The 14,549-nt window shown below is 36.8% G+C and overlaps 1 protein-coding gene and 1 pseudogene across 1 annotated transcript; both read right to left on the bottom strand.

The window, feature by feature from the left end:
- Nucleotides 1-413: 413 nt before the first annotated feature.
- On the bottom strand, nt 414-1,165 carry LOC121104726 (annotated as a pseudogene).
- An 8,516-nt stretch (nt 1,166-9,681) lies between these two features.
- On the bottom strand, nt 9,682-10,617 carry LOC103666050 (olfactory receptor 5L1-like). The gene has a single exon (XM_008694082.2). It carries the CDS (start codon nt 10,615-10,617, stop codon nt 9,682-9,684), a length of 936 nt encoding a protein of 311 aa, XP_008692304.2.
- Between the last annotated feature and the right edge of the window lie 3,932 nt (nt 10,618-14,549).

The following is a 14,549-nucleotide window of genomic DNA, read 5'->3' as shown; positions in this document are numbered from 1 at the left end:
AAAACATAGATATCAGACAGATGTACACTCATTCCATTTTTGTAAAAATGAAATTAATTTAGTTAAAAAGGTTGCATGCTTTAATGATGAAAAGACACATCTATCGATATGCACGTTGTGAGAAATATATTGACGTTTCAAACCAAGATATTGAGCCTGACAACACCACCCAAAACCCATTCAAAGCAATTAGAGATTGGAGAAGAACAGAAAAGGCACCATGTGCATTTGAATTATCTATAAAGAGATAATATAATATGGCTTAATAAAAACAAGTGGAAACAAAGCATGCATAGCTCCCCCAGCTCATAAAATTCTTCCATACTTTACTTTTTGTTCACATCCACCCAAAATCAGCTCCCTCATTAAAAGCTCCTGAAGAAACTCTTGAGTCTAGTTAAGAAAATAGTTTTTCAAAAGGTAATATAGATCCCAATAACTTTCTTGAGAGCTTCTTTCACGTCCTTGTTCCTCAGACTATAGATAAGAGGGTTCAGTATGGGAATCACTATGGTGTAGAATACTGTGGCCACCTTGTCAGTCTCACACTGTAGCCAGAACTGGGCCGGCAATAAATGAAAAGAATTGTCCATGGAAGACAAGGGATGGCTGTGAGGGGAGCACAGGAAAAGGCTTGCGCCTTCCCTCTGCAGAGCGCATCCTCAGGATGGTGATGAGAATCAGCAAGTAGGAGGTGAAAATGATCACGATGGTGATGATCTCATTGACAGTGGCCACAATGAACACCGTGAGTCTGCATTAGAGATATCAGAGCAAGCAAGGATAACAGAGGGTAGATCACAAAGGAAGTGGTTAATCACATTGGATCTATAGGATGGGATCTCCAGAGCTAAACACAAGTGGATCAGAGAACACGCCACCACAAAGATAGCAGCAAGACACCAGCTCAATACAGACATTCTGGGACATGGTGACTATGTACAACAGTGGCTGCATGATGGCCACAAAGCTGCCTGAAGTAGGGCCATCACAGCCAGCAGGGAAGACCTCAGTGATGGCATAGGCACAAAACAAGCAGAATTGCACCAGGCATCCCAGGAATAGATACTTTGTCCCCCTTTTAAGATATTAACAGCATCTTTGGCACGATGATGGTGGAGTAGCAAAAACCAGCCAAAGGACAAGTGGCTGAGGAAAAGTACATGGGAGGTAAGTGGAGAGCTGACCTGAATCACTGCACCATGTCTATTTCCTGCAACAGTGACTCCACAGATGAGAAGAACACCAGGAAGAGGAAGACTCTGAACTCAGGGGCACCTGCTAATCCGAGAAGAATGAACTCTGTCACAGAGGTGCAGTTCTCCCCATTTCTGCCATATGTCAGGCTTAGGAAAACAAACAGCAAATTTTGTGTTTCTTCTAAATGGGAGGAAAAACACCATATTAATTTCAGAAAATATAGCATTGATATCAAATATTGTATTTATAAGAAATAACAAAACCCAGCTATCAAATAATTCAAATGATAAATGTCTCAGTAGATCCCACTGATCAAAATTGACTTAAACAAAAGCAGAAACATTAAAAAACTTAATGATTCCAACCTTTACCACGATGCATAGAGATGATTAACGGTTCGACTGTTTGATGGGATCTTAAAATAGAATCAAAGATACAATTCAAAGCCACACAGAAATGTTTTCCCTGTTCTCTGAAAATCCTTAAGAAGCTTTTGGCCAGCAAGGTACCACTCATCATGATTCTATAAAATGTATACCTCTTTTTTCACTGAGCTCTCAGAACATATATCTGAAGCAAAGTTTTTTAGCACTCCATTTTTGGGGATTGTGATAAATTTTGAGGCTCTGCAGCCATAAAACGTTTTTTTAATGATTTTTATTATATTATGTTAGTCACCATACAGTTATCCCCGTGTTTCTGTCATAAAATGCTTTTAATTTTTGGAATTATGAGCCAAGAGATGTAGAATATAGATTGAAAATGAAAAATTTTTACTACCAAATGAAGAATGTGGTTTAATCAACTCCTCATAGTAATGATCTACAGTAATGATCTACAGTCTTAATCCTGATGACAATAAAAGCTATATATTTTTAGAGAGATTTCATTCTTAATAAGCTATGGTAGAAATATATCATCACATTAATAAAATCATGAAAACTCCAAACCAAAGGTACATTGAAGTACTGTTTATAATATTAAAAGGAAAATGAATGATCAACAATAGAACAATTATTAAATTACAGGTGTTTCTAGTGGAGAAAATTATCATGCTGGTGGTAAATTAAGAAAGAAACAGGACACCAAATAGATCACTGGTGTATATTAGTAGATGTTATATAAAGATGTACATAGAGGGTATGAATACCCTGATAGATTTATCTATCAATACCTTTGGTTTGCCTTGTAACTGAAATATTCAATCTTCACCCGCATCAAAGAGAGGTGCCTGAAAACTCTCTCAGTTCTCGAAGTGGTTGGCTGGCAAAAGTGGTTATTTTGTGTTCTCGATGCAGTGGATCCACCACTGAGGATCTTTCCTTAAAGAAAAGGCAGATAGACATGGAGGGGTTCTATTCTCTGCCCTCCCTTCTAGCAACAGGAGGGTCATAGCATATGACCTCTACACATATGTGTAATGAAAATTGAGTGAAGAGGTTCTGGACTAGAAGAATAACTGTATTTTCTCCATATGTTGAACTAAGTCTAAAGAAGTGGAAGCGCATCACTTTCCTGAAGTCATGTGTTTTTCAATATTTGCCAAGAGCAGAAATAAAACAAAAGCAAAAACAAAACAAAAATACTGAGTTATTTGCCTGCTTTCCAGTTAAACAGGAAAGTCAACTTGGTGATTTTTTTCCTAATGTTCTAGCCTGATGATAAGAAACTATTCCATGGCAACCCCAAACAAATCCAAAGAATTCATCTCATTTTCTTGAGCAGAGCGAGTCCATAAGTCTGGACTGTCCATGACCATCTGAGGACAGATGAATGCAACCCTCAGCATAGCAGGAAAATGAAGGAGCTCCTGGTGATCATAAACTCTGGATTTCATTGCAGAATCTGGTCTGGAAAAAAATGTTAAAAAAGGAAACAGAAAGAGAACGAGAGAAGAGGGCTACCATTTGCTTATTCTGTATTTTTTATACAGGGCATATCCATCTTTATATACAGAGAAAATTGTTCTAAATTCACCATTAAGTGTTTCTGAATACTGAAATACAAAGGCATTTTAAACTATACCTGCAGAGGAATCTTGCTAAACATTCTCTAGTTAAAAAGAGAGATGTCTCCAATACATGTTTAAAATAATTGTTGACAGAGAACCTGCATTCGTGTCTATTCTTCAAGCAACCAGAGCCTAATTCTAGCTAACAGACCTGAGGATCGGACATTTTCTCCAGGAGCCAAAGATGATAGCAGACAGTACATAAGACAGAGACTTCATAGTGTAATTTAAGTCTCCTGGGAAATGGGCCCTTTGGGCCCCCTTAACAATGACTAATCCTTATGAAACAAAATACATAAGAATTAAACTGAGACTACATGTCGTGTGACATAACTAATAATTAATCTTTATGGCATATCATCAGGGAGATTTATTTTTTAAACTATCGCAATTTGGGAAACAACTGTTTAAACCAAAGATGCCCCTTCAGCCTTCATGGTGCTATGTCATACTACATCTAAGTGTCATATCTGTGGGACACAGCCATGAAGCCTAAAGAAATAGCATGAATATTCTTCTCCTTCCCAATAACGTGAGGAATCCCTTTAGATTCTTCCTGTAGGAGACAGTGACAAGTGCCACATCAGAATTCCTTTGAAATACCGTAAAGTAATGATCCAGCTCGGCCAGAAAACTAGTAGAGTAGATCACACTTATTGAGCTCTTGCTAGTGTGTTGAAAGTATTCTAAATATTATGCAAGTATTCATTCCTTTTCGTCTCCTAGTAACCAGCCAGGAAACAGTTCTGGTTTCATGCCTATCTTACAAAGGAGATGATGGAGACACAGACACTTCTGCCACTTGATCAACTCAACATAAATTCAATAAAACAATGGTTTTCCACACTTATGAATGTATGGAAAAAGAATGAACCCAGAGAGATTTATGGTGCATTTTTTTGAGTGCATGTCCACAATGCTGGAAGCCATTGAATTGACTACATCAATGTCTGTTCTCGGGTATTCTTCTTTCTGACTTTATAATATCAATCTAGGCCCCAGTATTCTATTTATGCTCTGTGTTCACTGGGATGCTCACTTAAACTTTTAGCTGTATGTGGTTGGAAAGCAATTTCAAGTAAATAAATTTGTGTCCTCTCAACTACCATACAACACGTTCTAAAATTGCTGTGCGGAAGACTGCCCCCATGGGTGAGGAGACGCTCTCCTGGTTCTCCATTCTCAAATCACCTTTCACAATTAATGAAAGAGAACATATGTCCTCACCAACTATCTTTTTTGAATTGCCCCATGAAAAGAAATCTGTGGGTCAAAAGAAAGTGATAGTTGTGATTGTTGGTGTTCTTAAGGCCATTTTTGATGTTTTAATTCCTCATTCAGGACAGCTGCAACTCAGGGCATACGTCTCTCTGTCTTTCCATCTTACACAATTTCTGTTTCAGATTGCAACTTCTATAAATTGTCTAGTCAAATATTTGGCCTATTTAAATTTTTGTTTTGTTTTTTGTTTTCTATATTCTTGTTATGAGTTCTTTACATATTTTGGGCACAAACACATATATACATATATATGAGCATATATATATATATATATATATATATATATATATATATATGTATATATATGGCACAAATCCTCCCTTTGGCTATAGGACCTGCATTTTCCCTCTGAAATTTAAGTCTATGATCTGTTTTGAGCTAATGTTCGTGTATGGTATGAGGTAAATTGAATGTATTTTTTGCATATGGATGCCCTTTGCTCATCGCCATTTATTGAAAAGATTGTCCAATTCAGGAGACTGCTCGCAGGATGTCAGAATCAATCAACCATAAATCTTTTAATTCTGGACTCGATCTCCTATTATGCTGAACGATACACCCACCATATACCTGTACCAATTACACTATGTTTTTAATTTTCAGTTCTTTTCCATAGTCTTTTGTTGTTTATTTAAGTATTCCAATATTTTCATGTGTTCAGGAAACTTAGTTTTCTTAGTTTTAAATCGGGATTGTATTTTGTGTACTAGGAAGAAATAAGATAATTTTTGATATATTGATGTTGTCTTTTTGATCATGATGAATTTGATTATTAGTTCTCATGGTCCTATATATGGTGCACACACATGTGTATGTGTGTGGATTGCTTAGGATTTCTCTTAAAAGATCATGTATAATGTGAATAATACCAGTTTTACTAAGGTTATTGTCTACAATGATCGGGTTAATTCGCTCTTTGCTTCTCTTTTTTCATAGTACTTTAGCTAAAATTTTGTCAATTACTTAATCCTTTCACAGTACAAACTCTTAATCTTCTGTTTTCATCTTCCTACTTTATTGGCTTGTGCTTTTAGTCTTTATTATTTCCTCCTTTTGTTTTTTTCTTCTTTTTTTTAAATTTTTAATGTAGAAGCTTTCTGAGTTTCTAGTTTTAATTGTTTTTCTCTTTCTAATGTAGTTATTTGAAGATTCAAATTTCCTTTGTAAACTCATAGGAAGCATCTAATAAAATTTCATAGAGTAGTTTCCATTGTCATCATTGATTCCAAACAAGAGTAATATAATCTTCGCTACTTTTCTACAGTGTTCCAGTTAAGCACAAATCAAGGACGTGACAAGTGTGTAGAGGAAGGCGATTTCAGATGTGAATATATATGATTATATAAAATAGTGTAGGATGTAATTATATACCCAAATTTCTGAGATAAAGTTGTTTTAATTTCTTACTATATTTTTAAAATCGTATCACCGTTCAAATTGTTTCGTGAACCAATATAAGATTATTGTGCAGTTTTTATTTTACCCTAAACAAAATAGCTAGTAATTTTTCTCTCCATAATTCTCTGAACTAATTTGAGAGTTATCCAAAAACAAATAGTATGGGACAAAGGATATATAAATAATTCAAGCAAAATTAATGATAGAAGAAAGAAAAACATGATGTCATAAAATGTTTGGAAATTAGAAACCCATATCTATTTGGCCATCTTATAATAAATATTACTAGTACTAGAAAAAGTTTAATCCTTCCTAATAGACACAATAATCTAGTTTTGATTACTTATTTGCTTAGATTATCATTAAAAATGACAGTTAATTTAAAATAACATTTAAGGGGCGCCTGAATGGTTCCGTTGGTTAAACATCAGATTCTTGATTTTGGCTCAGGTCCTGATCTCAGGATCATAGGATCAAGCTCCATTGGGCTCTCTGCTCAGTGTGGAGTCTGATTGAGATTCTCTCCCTCTCCCTTTGCCCTCCTGCCTGTGCTCTCTCTCTCTCAAATAAATAACTAAAATATTTTTTAAAAATAAAAATAAAAAAATAAAACAACATTTAAGGAAAGCAAATGGCTCTCAATTTTTTCCAGAAACCTATTCAATAATTGTATGAAGACTGTCTAGGGAGTTCTTATGAAGAGAATTGAGAATGCTTTTGGTCAAGTGGCCACATAAATTAATAATATATTTATGCTGATTGATAGGTGATACAAAGGAAAGATGGAACAGAATATGAATACATTTTCCTTGTCTTTGTTCTCACTATTGGCTTGTGAAACAGGCTAATGTTTCTAAACTTCTTGTAAATATGTTTATCCTCCACACTGGAACTTTTCCGAAATAATTTAAAATAGTAGGTTGAGCCTATATAACTTTTCATTCCTTCGAGTACTTAAAAACAGAACTTGTATGCATATGGCATAAAACAGTAGCTCAAAAATACTGTTGAGTCATTGACTTAACTATATATGCTCACCTCTTCAACATTGTTCATGTTCTTTGCTCCCGAATAAATCTTTTGTCTTTCTCTTTTGTTTCTCCTAAAAACTTGCCCACCCTTCAAGGTCAAGCAAAAGATGCATGCAGTTATGAAACAATCTCTGCTATCCACAAATGATTTTGAACTGTGTCTCCCCACCAACCCTATTATGATATTTACTAATAACACTGGCTTGTGAGGTTCTTGAACGTGAGACCATGTATATCTTTCCTTGTCATCTAGTTCACTAAGTTTAAAATACAAAATTGGTTGCTTATTTAACACCTACAACTTCTCAGTTATCAGGGAAGAAAAGAGAATAGAACTAGCATTTATTGCACACACACAATATGCCAGACAAGATGTCTACATTTCATGTTGTCCCACATGCCACTTTACGAACTATATCATATCATATCAGTTGTAATTAAAGCCTGGTTCAGAAAGACCAACTGGCCGAGCTTATATTATCAGATCTAGATATAATTTTTCTGACCTAAAATTGATATTCTATCTATTGTAAATGTTCTGTCTTTTTGAAAATCTAAAGTGATTTTTTTTAAATCAGCTTAATATGCAGGTCACTCAACAATCACAGAAAAATGTTCTATAATAACAGAAGTAAGCTTTTACCAATGCATCCATTCGATATGGAAAAAATGTGTTATTTTTTGACTTTGATGTCCTTCTATCTCAGGCTCAGATGAGGGGATTCAACATGGGGATCACCACTGTGTAAACACAGATACCACTCTGTGTGCTTGGAGTTTTGGGAGTTATCACACAAAGTAGAAGAGAATAGTGCTGTGGAAAATGCTGAAGACAGTCGCTTGCAAAGCTGACAGGTTCGAGAAGATTTTGTGGTGCCCGCCTGCTGAGTGCATCTGCAGGCTGGTGGCAATGAAAAGCACTTAAGACAGGAGAATGACGAGCAGTGTGTTCACCTCATTAATAGTCGTGGCAGTGAAAAGAAGTAACTGGCTGAGATAAGACCCACAACAAGCAAGAGACCTTAGTGAGGAGATCTAACAGAAGAAGTGGTTGATTGTGTTGAACCACAAGGAGATCTTCTGAAAGCAGAACATGTGAGGATCAAGAAACATGCTGCTCTCTATGCATATGATACAACCACTGGTATGGCACTGGGTTTCTGGGACACAGCAACTGTGTGGTGAAGGCGTTGGGAATGGCTCGAAGCTATCATACACCATCATAGCAGAGAGAATTAACTCATTAACCACAATGATGAAAAAAAAAAAAAAAAGAAGTGCACATGCACACTGAAAATGAATTTTTTACAGCTTTTTTTCTTCTTTAAGTTTTTATTTAAATTCCAGTTAGTTAACATACAGTGTAATATTAGTTTCAGGTATAGAATTCAGTGATTCAACATTTCATTCAATACCCAGTGTGCATCACAAGTGCCATCCTTAATACCGTCACCTATTTCACCCATCCCCTGCCCACCTACACCCCAGCAACCTTCAGTTTCTTCTCTATAGTTAAAAGTCTGTTTTCTGGTTTACCTCTCTTGCCCACATGCATGTTCATCTGTTTTGTTCTTAAATTCCACATATGAGTGTAATCATATGATATTTGTCTTCCTCTGACTGACTTATTTCCCTTAGCCTAATACTCTCTAGTGCCATCCGCATCATTGCAAATGGCAAGATATCATTCTTCTTGGTAGTTGATTAATATTTCATAGCATATGTATACTACTTCTTCTTTATCCATTCATCAGTCAACGGACATTTGTTTGATGGACATTCCATGATTCGGCTTAAAAATGAACTATTTATGTGTTCTACAAGTAGGTTAGAATTCACTTTTAAGTGACAGCACTTTATTCCAGTGGGAGTTAGAATGGAGATTCAAAGTAAAAAAAGAAACAAACACACAAACAAACAAAACAATGTGATGAGTGACCTAAGTCATAACCTAAGCAATATTTATTCAGTGATGGCAAGTATACTTGTGTGTGGAGACTTTTATATATACGCACTCCTGTATATGTGTGTATATATGAGTGTGCGTGTGTAAATGAGACAGACAGTTGATATATAATAGAAGTACTATATATAAGAGAGGGAGGGTGGGAGAGTTGGGGGGGGGCTAATTCTGATCCAGGGTCATTCTAGACTCTCTGCACGTGACATGTAACTTAATTTTCCTAAAATTCATAGGAAGTAATTAGTACTATCTTCATATTTTTAGATGAGATCATATCTGAAGCTCCGAAAACACTGGACCCTGCAACAGTAACAACAAAAATAATAAAGAAACCAGAAATAGACAATAAAGCTTAAAAAAAGTTTAAAAAGACACATATACATGTGAAAGTTTATTCTGTATATAAACTGTTGGGCAAAGACGTATTCTTCACTGTAAAATAGGAGGAATTCAACTTTGGAAAGGATAAGCTTCATAATAGGTAAAAAAAGAAAGTGTGATTTTCAATTAAGCTCCATGAAGGTTATACACAAACTAAATGCGTCTGAAGAATTCATTCTAATAGCCATTTAAGACATTATAAACTAAAGGAGAGGAAAGAGGTAGGCTTCAAGTTTGAAATGTGCACAATCCTACCCTTGCGGCAAATTGAAAGCACAAAGGCAAGTGAATCAAAAGGAATCACTCAGAAACACCCACCTCCTGGCTCTTCCCTCCACTCGAACACTACAGCCCACACATTCATCACCCCACCAGCCTCCACTTCGGGACCCTGAGTCCTCCTAAGGATATATTTTCTAGGAAAATATTTTGGAGCTCACTACTTTTCCGAGAGCTTCTTTCACATCCTTGTTCCTCAGACTATAGATAAGAGGGTTCAGCATGGGGATCACTATGGTGTAGAATACTGTGGCCACCTTGTCAGTCTCTACACTGTAGCCAGAACTGGGCCGGCAATAAATGAAAAGAATTGTTCCATGGAAGACAAGGATGGCTGTGAGGTGGGAGGCACAGGTGGAAAAGGCTTTGCGCCTTCCCTCTGCAGAGCGCATCCTCAGGATGGTGATGAGAATCAGCAAGTAGGAGGTGAAAATGATCACGATGGTGATGATCTCATTGACAGTGGCCACAATGAACACCGTGAGTTCGTTAATAGAGACATCAGAGCAAGCAAGCGATAACAGAGGGGGTAGATCACAAAGGAAGTGGTTAATCACATTGGATCTATAGGATGGGATCTCCAGAGCTAAACACAAGTGGATCAGAGAACACGTCATCCCCCAGAGGTAGCAGCAAGACACCAGCTCCATACAGACATTCCAGGACATGGTGACCATGTACAACAGTGGGTTGCAGATGGCCACGAAGCGGTCATAGGCCATCACAGCCAGCAGGAAGACCTCAGTGATAGCATAGGCACAAAACAAGTAGAATTGCGCCATGCATCCCAGGAAGGAGATGGCTTTGTCCCCCTTTAAGATATTGGACAGCATCTTTGGCACGATGATGGTGGAGTAGCAAAAATCCACAAAGGACAAGTGGCTGAGGAAAAAGTACATGGGAGTGTGAAGTGGAGAGCTGACCTGAATCACTGCAATCATGCCCAGATTTCCTGCAACGGTGACTCCATAGATGAGAAGGAACACCAGGAAGAGGAAGACTCTGAGCTCAGGGGCATCTGCTAATCCGAGAAGAATGAGCTCTGTCACAGAGGTGCAGTTCTCCTCCCCCATTTCTGCCATACGTCAGGCATAGGAAAACAAATGTTTAATTTTGTGTTTCTTCTAAAATGGGAGGGGAAAAAAAACAGGTTCATATTAACTTCAAAAAATATAGCATTGATATCAAATATTGTATTTATAAGAAATAACAAAAACACGGTTGTCAAATAATTCAAGGTGTTAAATGTCTCACTGGATCCCAATGATCAAAACTGAGTTCAGAATCAGCAGCAGAAATATTAAATAATGTAAATGATTCCAACCTTTATCACAACACATCGAGATGATTAACTAAGTTTGATTTTATGATGGATTTTAAAATAGAGTCAATGATACATTTCAAAGCCACACAGAAATGAACCTCTGTTCTCTGAAAATCCTTAAGAAGCTTCAGCCAGCAAGGTACCACCTACTGTGATTCTATAAAACATATACTTTCCTTTTTTTACTGAGTCTCTCAGGAACATATATCTGCAGCAAAGTTTCTAACAATCCATGGTTTAATCAATTATTATAGTAATGATCTACAGTAATTAAACCTTACTCCTGACAACACAAAAAGTCTATGTTTTTATGAAAGATTTCATTCTTAATAAGCTGTTGTTAGAGGGGGGCCAGGGTGGCTCATTAGGTTAAGTGTCTGCCTTGGGTACTGTTTATGATCCCAGGGTCCTGGGATGTTGTCCTGCATTTGGCTCCTTGCTCAGCAGGGAGTCTGCTTCTCCTTCTTCCTCTCCTCTGCCCCTCCATCCCACTAGTGCTCTCTCTCTCTCTGTAGCTCTTAAATAAATAAATAAATAAATAAATAAAATCTTTAATAATATAAGCTGTAGTTAGAAATATTTAATTACATTGATAAAATCATGAGAAACGAAGCCCAACACTACCTTTGCAGTACTGTTTATAATATTAACAATGGAAAATGTTAATGATTAACAATTGAGCAATTATTAAATTACAGTGGGTCATTTCTAGGAGAGAAAATTGTCATACAGAGGTGCCTGAAAACTCACATTCTCAAAGTAGTTGTCTGGCAAAAGTGGTTATTTTGTGTACTCGATGCAGTGGGATCCACCACTGAGATCTTTCCTTAAAGAAAAGGCAGATAGACATGGAGGGATTCTATTCTCTTCCCTCCCTTCTAGCAGCAGGAGGAGTATACTGGTGACCTCTACACATATGTGTAATGAAAATTGAGTGAAGAGGTTCTGGACTAGAAGAGTAATTTGGTATTTTCTCTAAATCTTCAACTGACTTTAAGGAAGTGGAAACATATCACTTTCTTGAAGTCATTGTTTTTTGTTTTTCTTTTTGTTTTCATTATCTGGCCAAGAACAGAAATAAAACAAAAGCAAAACAATCAAAATACCTGAGTTATTTGTCTGCTTCCCAGTGAAACAGGAAAGTCAACTTGGTAATTTTTTTTCCTAATGTTCTAGCCTGATAATAAGAAACTATTCCATGGCAACCCCAAAACAAGTCCAAAAAAGTTCATCTCATTTTTTGAGCAGAGTGAGTTCATAAGTCCTGACTGTGAACAGCCTGGTGGGCAGGCAAATGTAACCCCCAGTATTAGTAGGACAATTTAGGAACTCCTCCATGATCATAAATTCTGGATTTCATTGCAAAAACTGGTCTGAAAAAAAGGAGTTAAGAGGAAACAGAAAGAGAGAGAGAAGAGGGCTGCCAATTGCTTATTCTGTATTCTTTCATACACACCCATCTTTGATTATTACAGAGAAAATTGTTCTAAATTCACCATTAAGTGTTTCTGAATACTGAAACACAAAGGCATTTTAAACAGTAACTGCACACAAATAGAAGTTCTGTTAAAACATTCTCTAGTTAGAAGAGAGATGAGTTCAATACATCTTTGAAATAATTGTTAACAGGGAACATAGATTCATTTCTATTTTCAAGTAGCCAGAGGCTAGTTCTAACTAGCAGACCCGAGTGATAGACATTTTCTCCCTGGTGCTGAAGATGTTAAGACATGTACAGCAGACAGAGACTTATACTGTAATTTAAGTTCTTGGGAAATGGGCTCCTTAGGCCCCAAAACAATTACTAACCCCTACGGTATAACAAAATATATAAAAATTACACTGAGACTACATGTCTTGTAACACAACTAATAATTAGTCCTTACGGTACATAATTAGGAATTTATTTTTTATTTTTATTTTTTTTTTTTAAAGATTTTTATTTATTTATTTGACAGAGATAGAGACAGCCAGCGAGAGAGAACACAAGTAGGGGGAGTGGGAGAGGAAGAAGCAGGCTCATAGAGGAGGAGCCTGACGTGGGGCTCGATCCCGGAACGCCGGGATCACGCCCTGAGCCGAAGGCAGACGCTTTAACCGCTGTGCCACCCAGGCGCCCCAGGAATTTATTTTTTAAATTATCCTAATTTGGGAAATGACTGTTTCAAACCAACGATGCCCCCTCCCAGCATTCGTGGTGCTATCTGATATTACATCTAAGTGCCATATCCGTGGGACACAACCATAAGTCAATAATGAAATAGCATGAATATTTCTTCCTTTCTAATAACACAATAGAATCCCTTAGATTCTTCCTGTAGGGCACAGTGACAAATGCCACATCAGAATTGCTTTAAATACCATAAAATTAATGATGCTACTGGTCAGAAAACTATTGAATAGATCACACATATTGAGCTCTTGCTAGGGGTTGGAAGTTATTCTAAATATTATGCAAGTATTAATTCCTTTTAGCTTCCTAGTAACCAGCCAGGAGTAACCATGCCTATCTTACAAAGGAGATGATGGAGACACAGATAGTTGCCACTTGGATCAACTCAACATGAATTGCCAATAAAAGCAATGGTGGCCCTCTGGTTTTTCCACCCATATGAATGTATGCAAAAAGAACGAACCCAGAGGGATTTCTGAGGTGGCATTTCTTCAGTGTGTGTCCAATGCTGGACGCCATTGAATGGGACGACATCAATTATCTGTTCTCAGTGTGTTCTTCTTCTGACTTTAAGGTATCAATCTAGGCCCCAGTATTCTATTTGTGTCTGTGTATCACTGGATGTACACTTAAATGTTAAAGGTATATGTGGTTGGAAAGTAATTTCAAGTAAATAAATTTGCATACCCTCAAGTACCATACATATGTTCCTAAAATTGCTGTGCGGAAGACTGCCCCCAAGGCTGAGGAGACGTTCCCTTTGGTTCTCCATTTCCAAGTCACCTTTCACAATTAATGAAAGAGAACATATGTTCTCACCAACTATCTTTTTTCGAATTGCCCCATGAGTAGAAATCTGTGGGCCAAAAGAAAGCGATAGTTGTGATCGTTGGTGTTCTTAAGGCCATTTTTCATGTTTCAACTCCTCATTCAGGGCACCTGCAACTCACGGCATGCAACTCTCCCTCTTTCCATCTTATACAATTTCTGTTTCAGGTTAAAACTTCTATAAATGTCTAGTCAAATATTTGGCTTATTTAAAAAATATTTTACTTGGTTTTCTATGTTCTGTTACTAAGTGTTCTTTATATATTTTGAGCACAAGTCCTCCCTCGGCTATATAACCTGCACTTTTCCTCTCAAATTTAAGTCTATGCTCTGTTTTGAGCTAATGTCTGTGTATGGTATGAGGTAAATTGAAATGTATCTTTTTTGCATATGGATACCCTGATGCTCATCACCATTTGTTGAAAAGATTATCCAACTTCAGGAGACTTCCTCGGCAGCTTGTCAGAATCAATCAACCATAAATCCGTTTAATTTTGGACCCTCAATTCTATAATGCTGAAGTATATGCTCACCAAATACCAGTACCATTTACAATATTTTCATTTTCTCAATAGTAGTGTTTTGTTATTTATAAGTATCAGAATCTTTTTGATACGTTCAAGAATTTATTTTCTTAGTTTTACTTTGGGATTTTATTTTGGTACCATGAAGGCAAAAGA

This window comes from Ursus maritimus, unplaced genomic scaffold (assembly GCF_017311325.1).
Source record: "Ursus maritimus isolate PB19 unplaced genomic scaffold, ASM1731132v1 scaffold_23, whole genome shotgun sequence".
Taxonomy (NCBI): Eukaryota; Metazoa; Chordata; class Mammalia; order Carnivora; family Ursidae; genus Ursus; species Ursus maritimus.
The sequence above is the reverse complement of the archived record's forward strand: the minus strand, read 5'-3'. Positions and strand labels throughout refer to the sequence as shown.

Bases quoted from the DNA above. Each gene is read 5' to 3' on its own strand.
- LOC103666050 (XM_008694082.2), bottom strand. From the start codon at position 10,617: ATGGGGGAGGAGAACTGCACCTCTGTGACAGAGCTCATTCTTCTCGGA.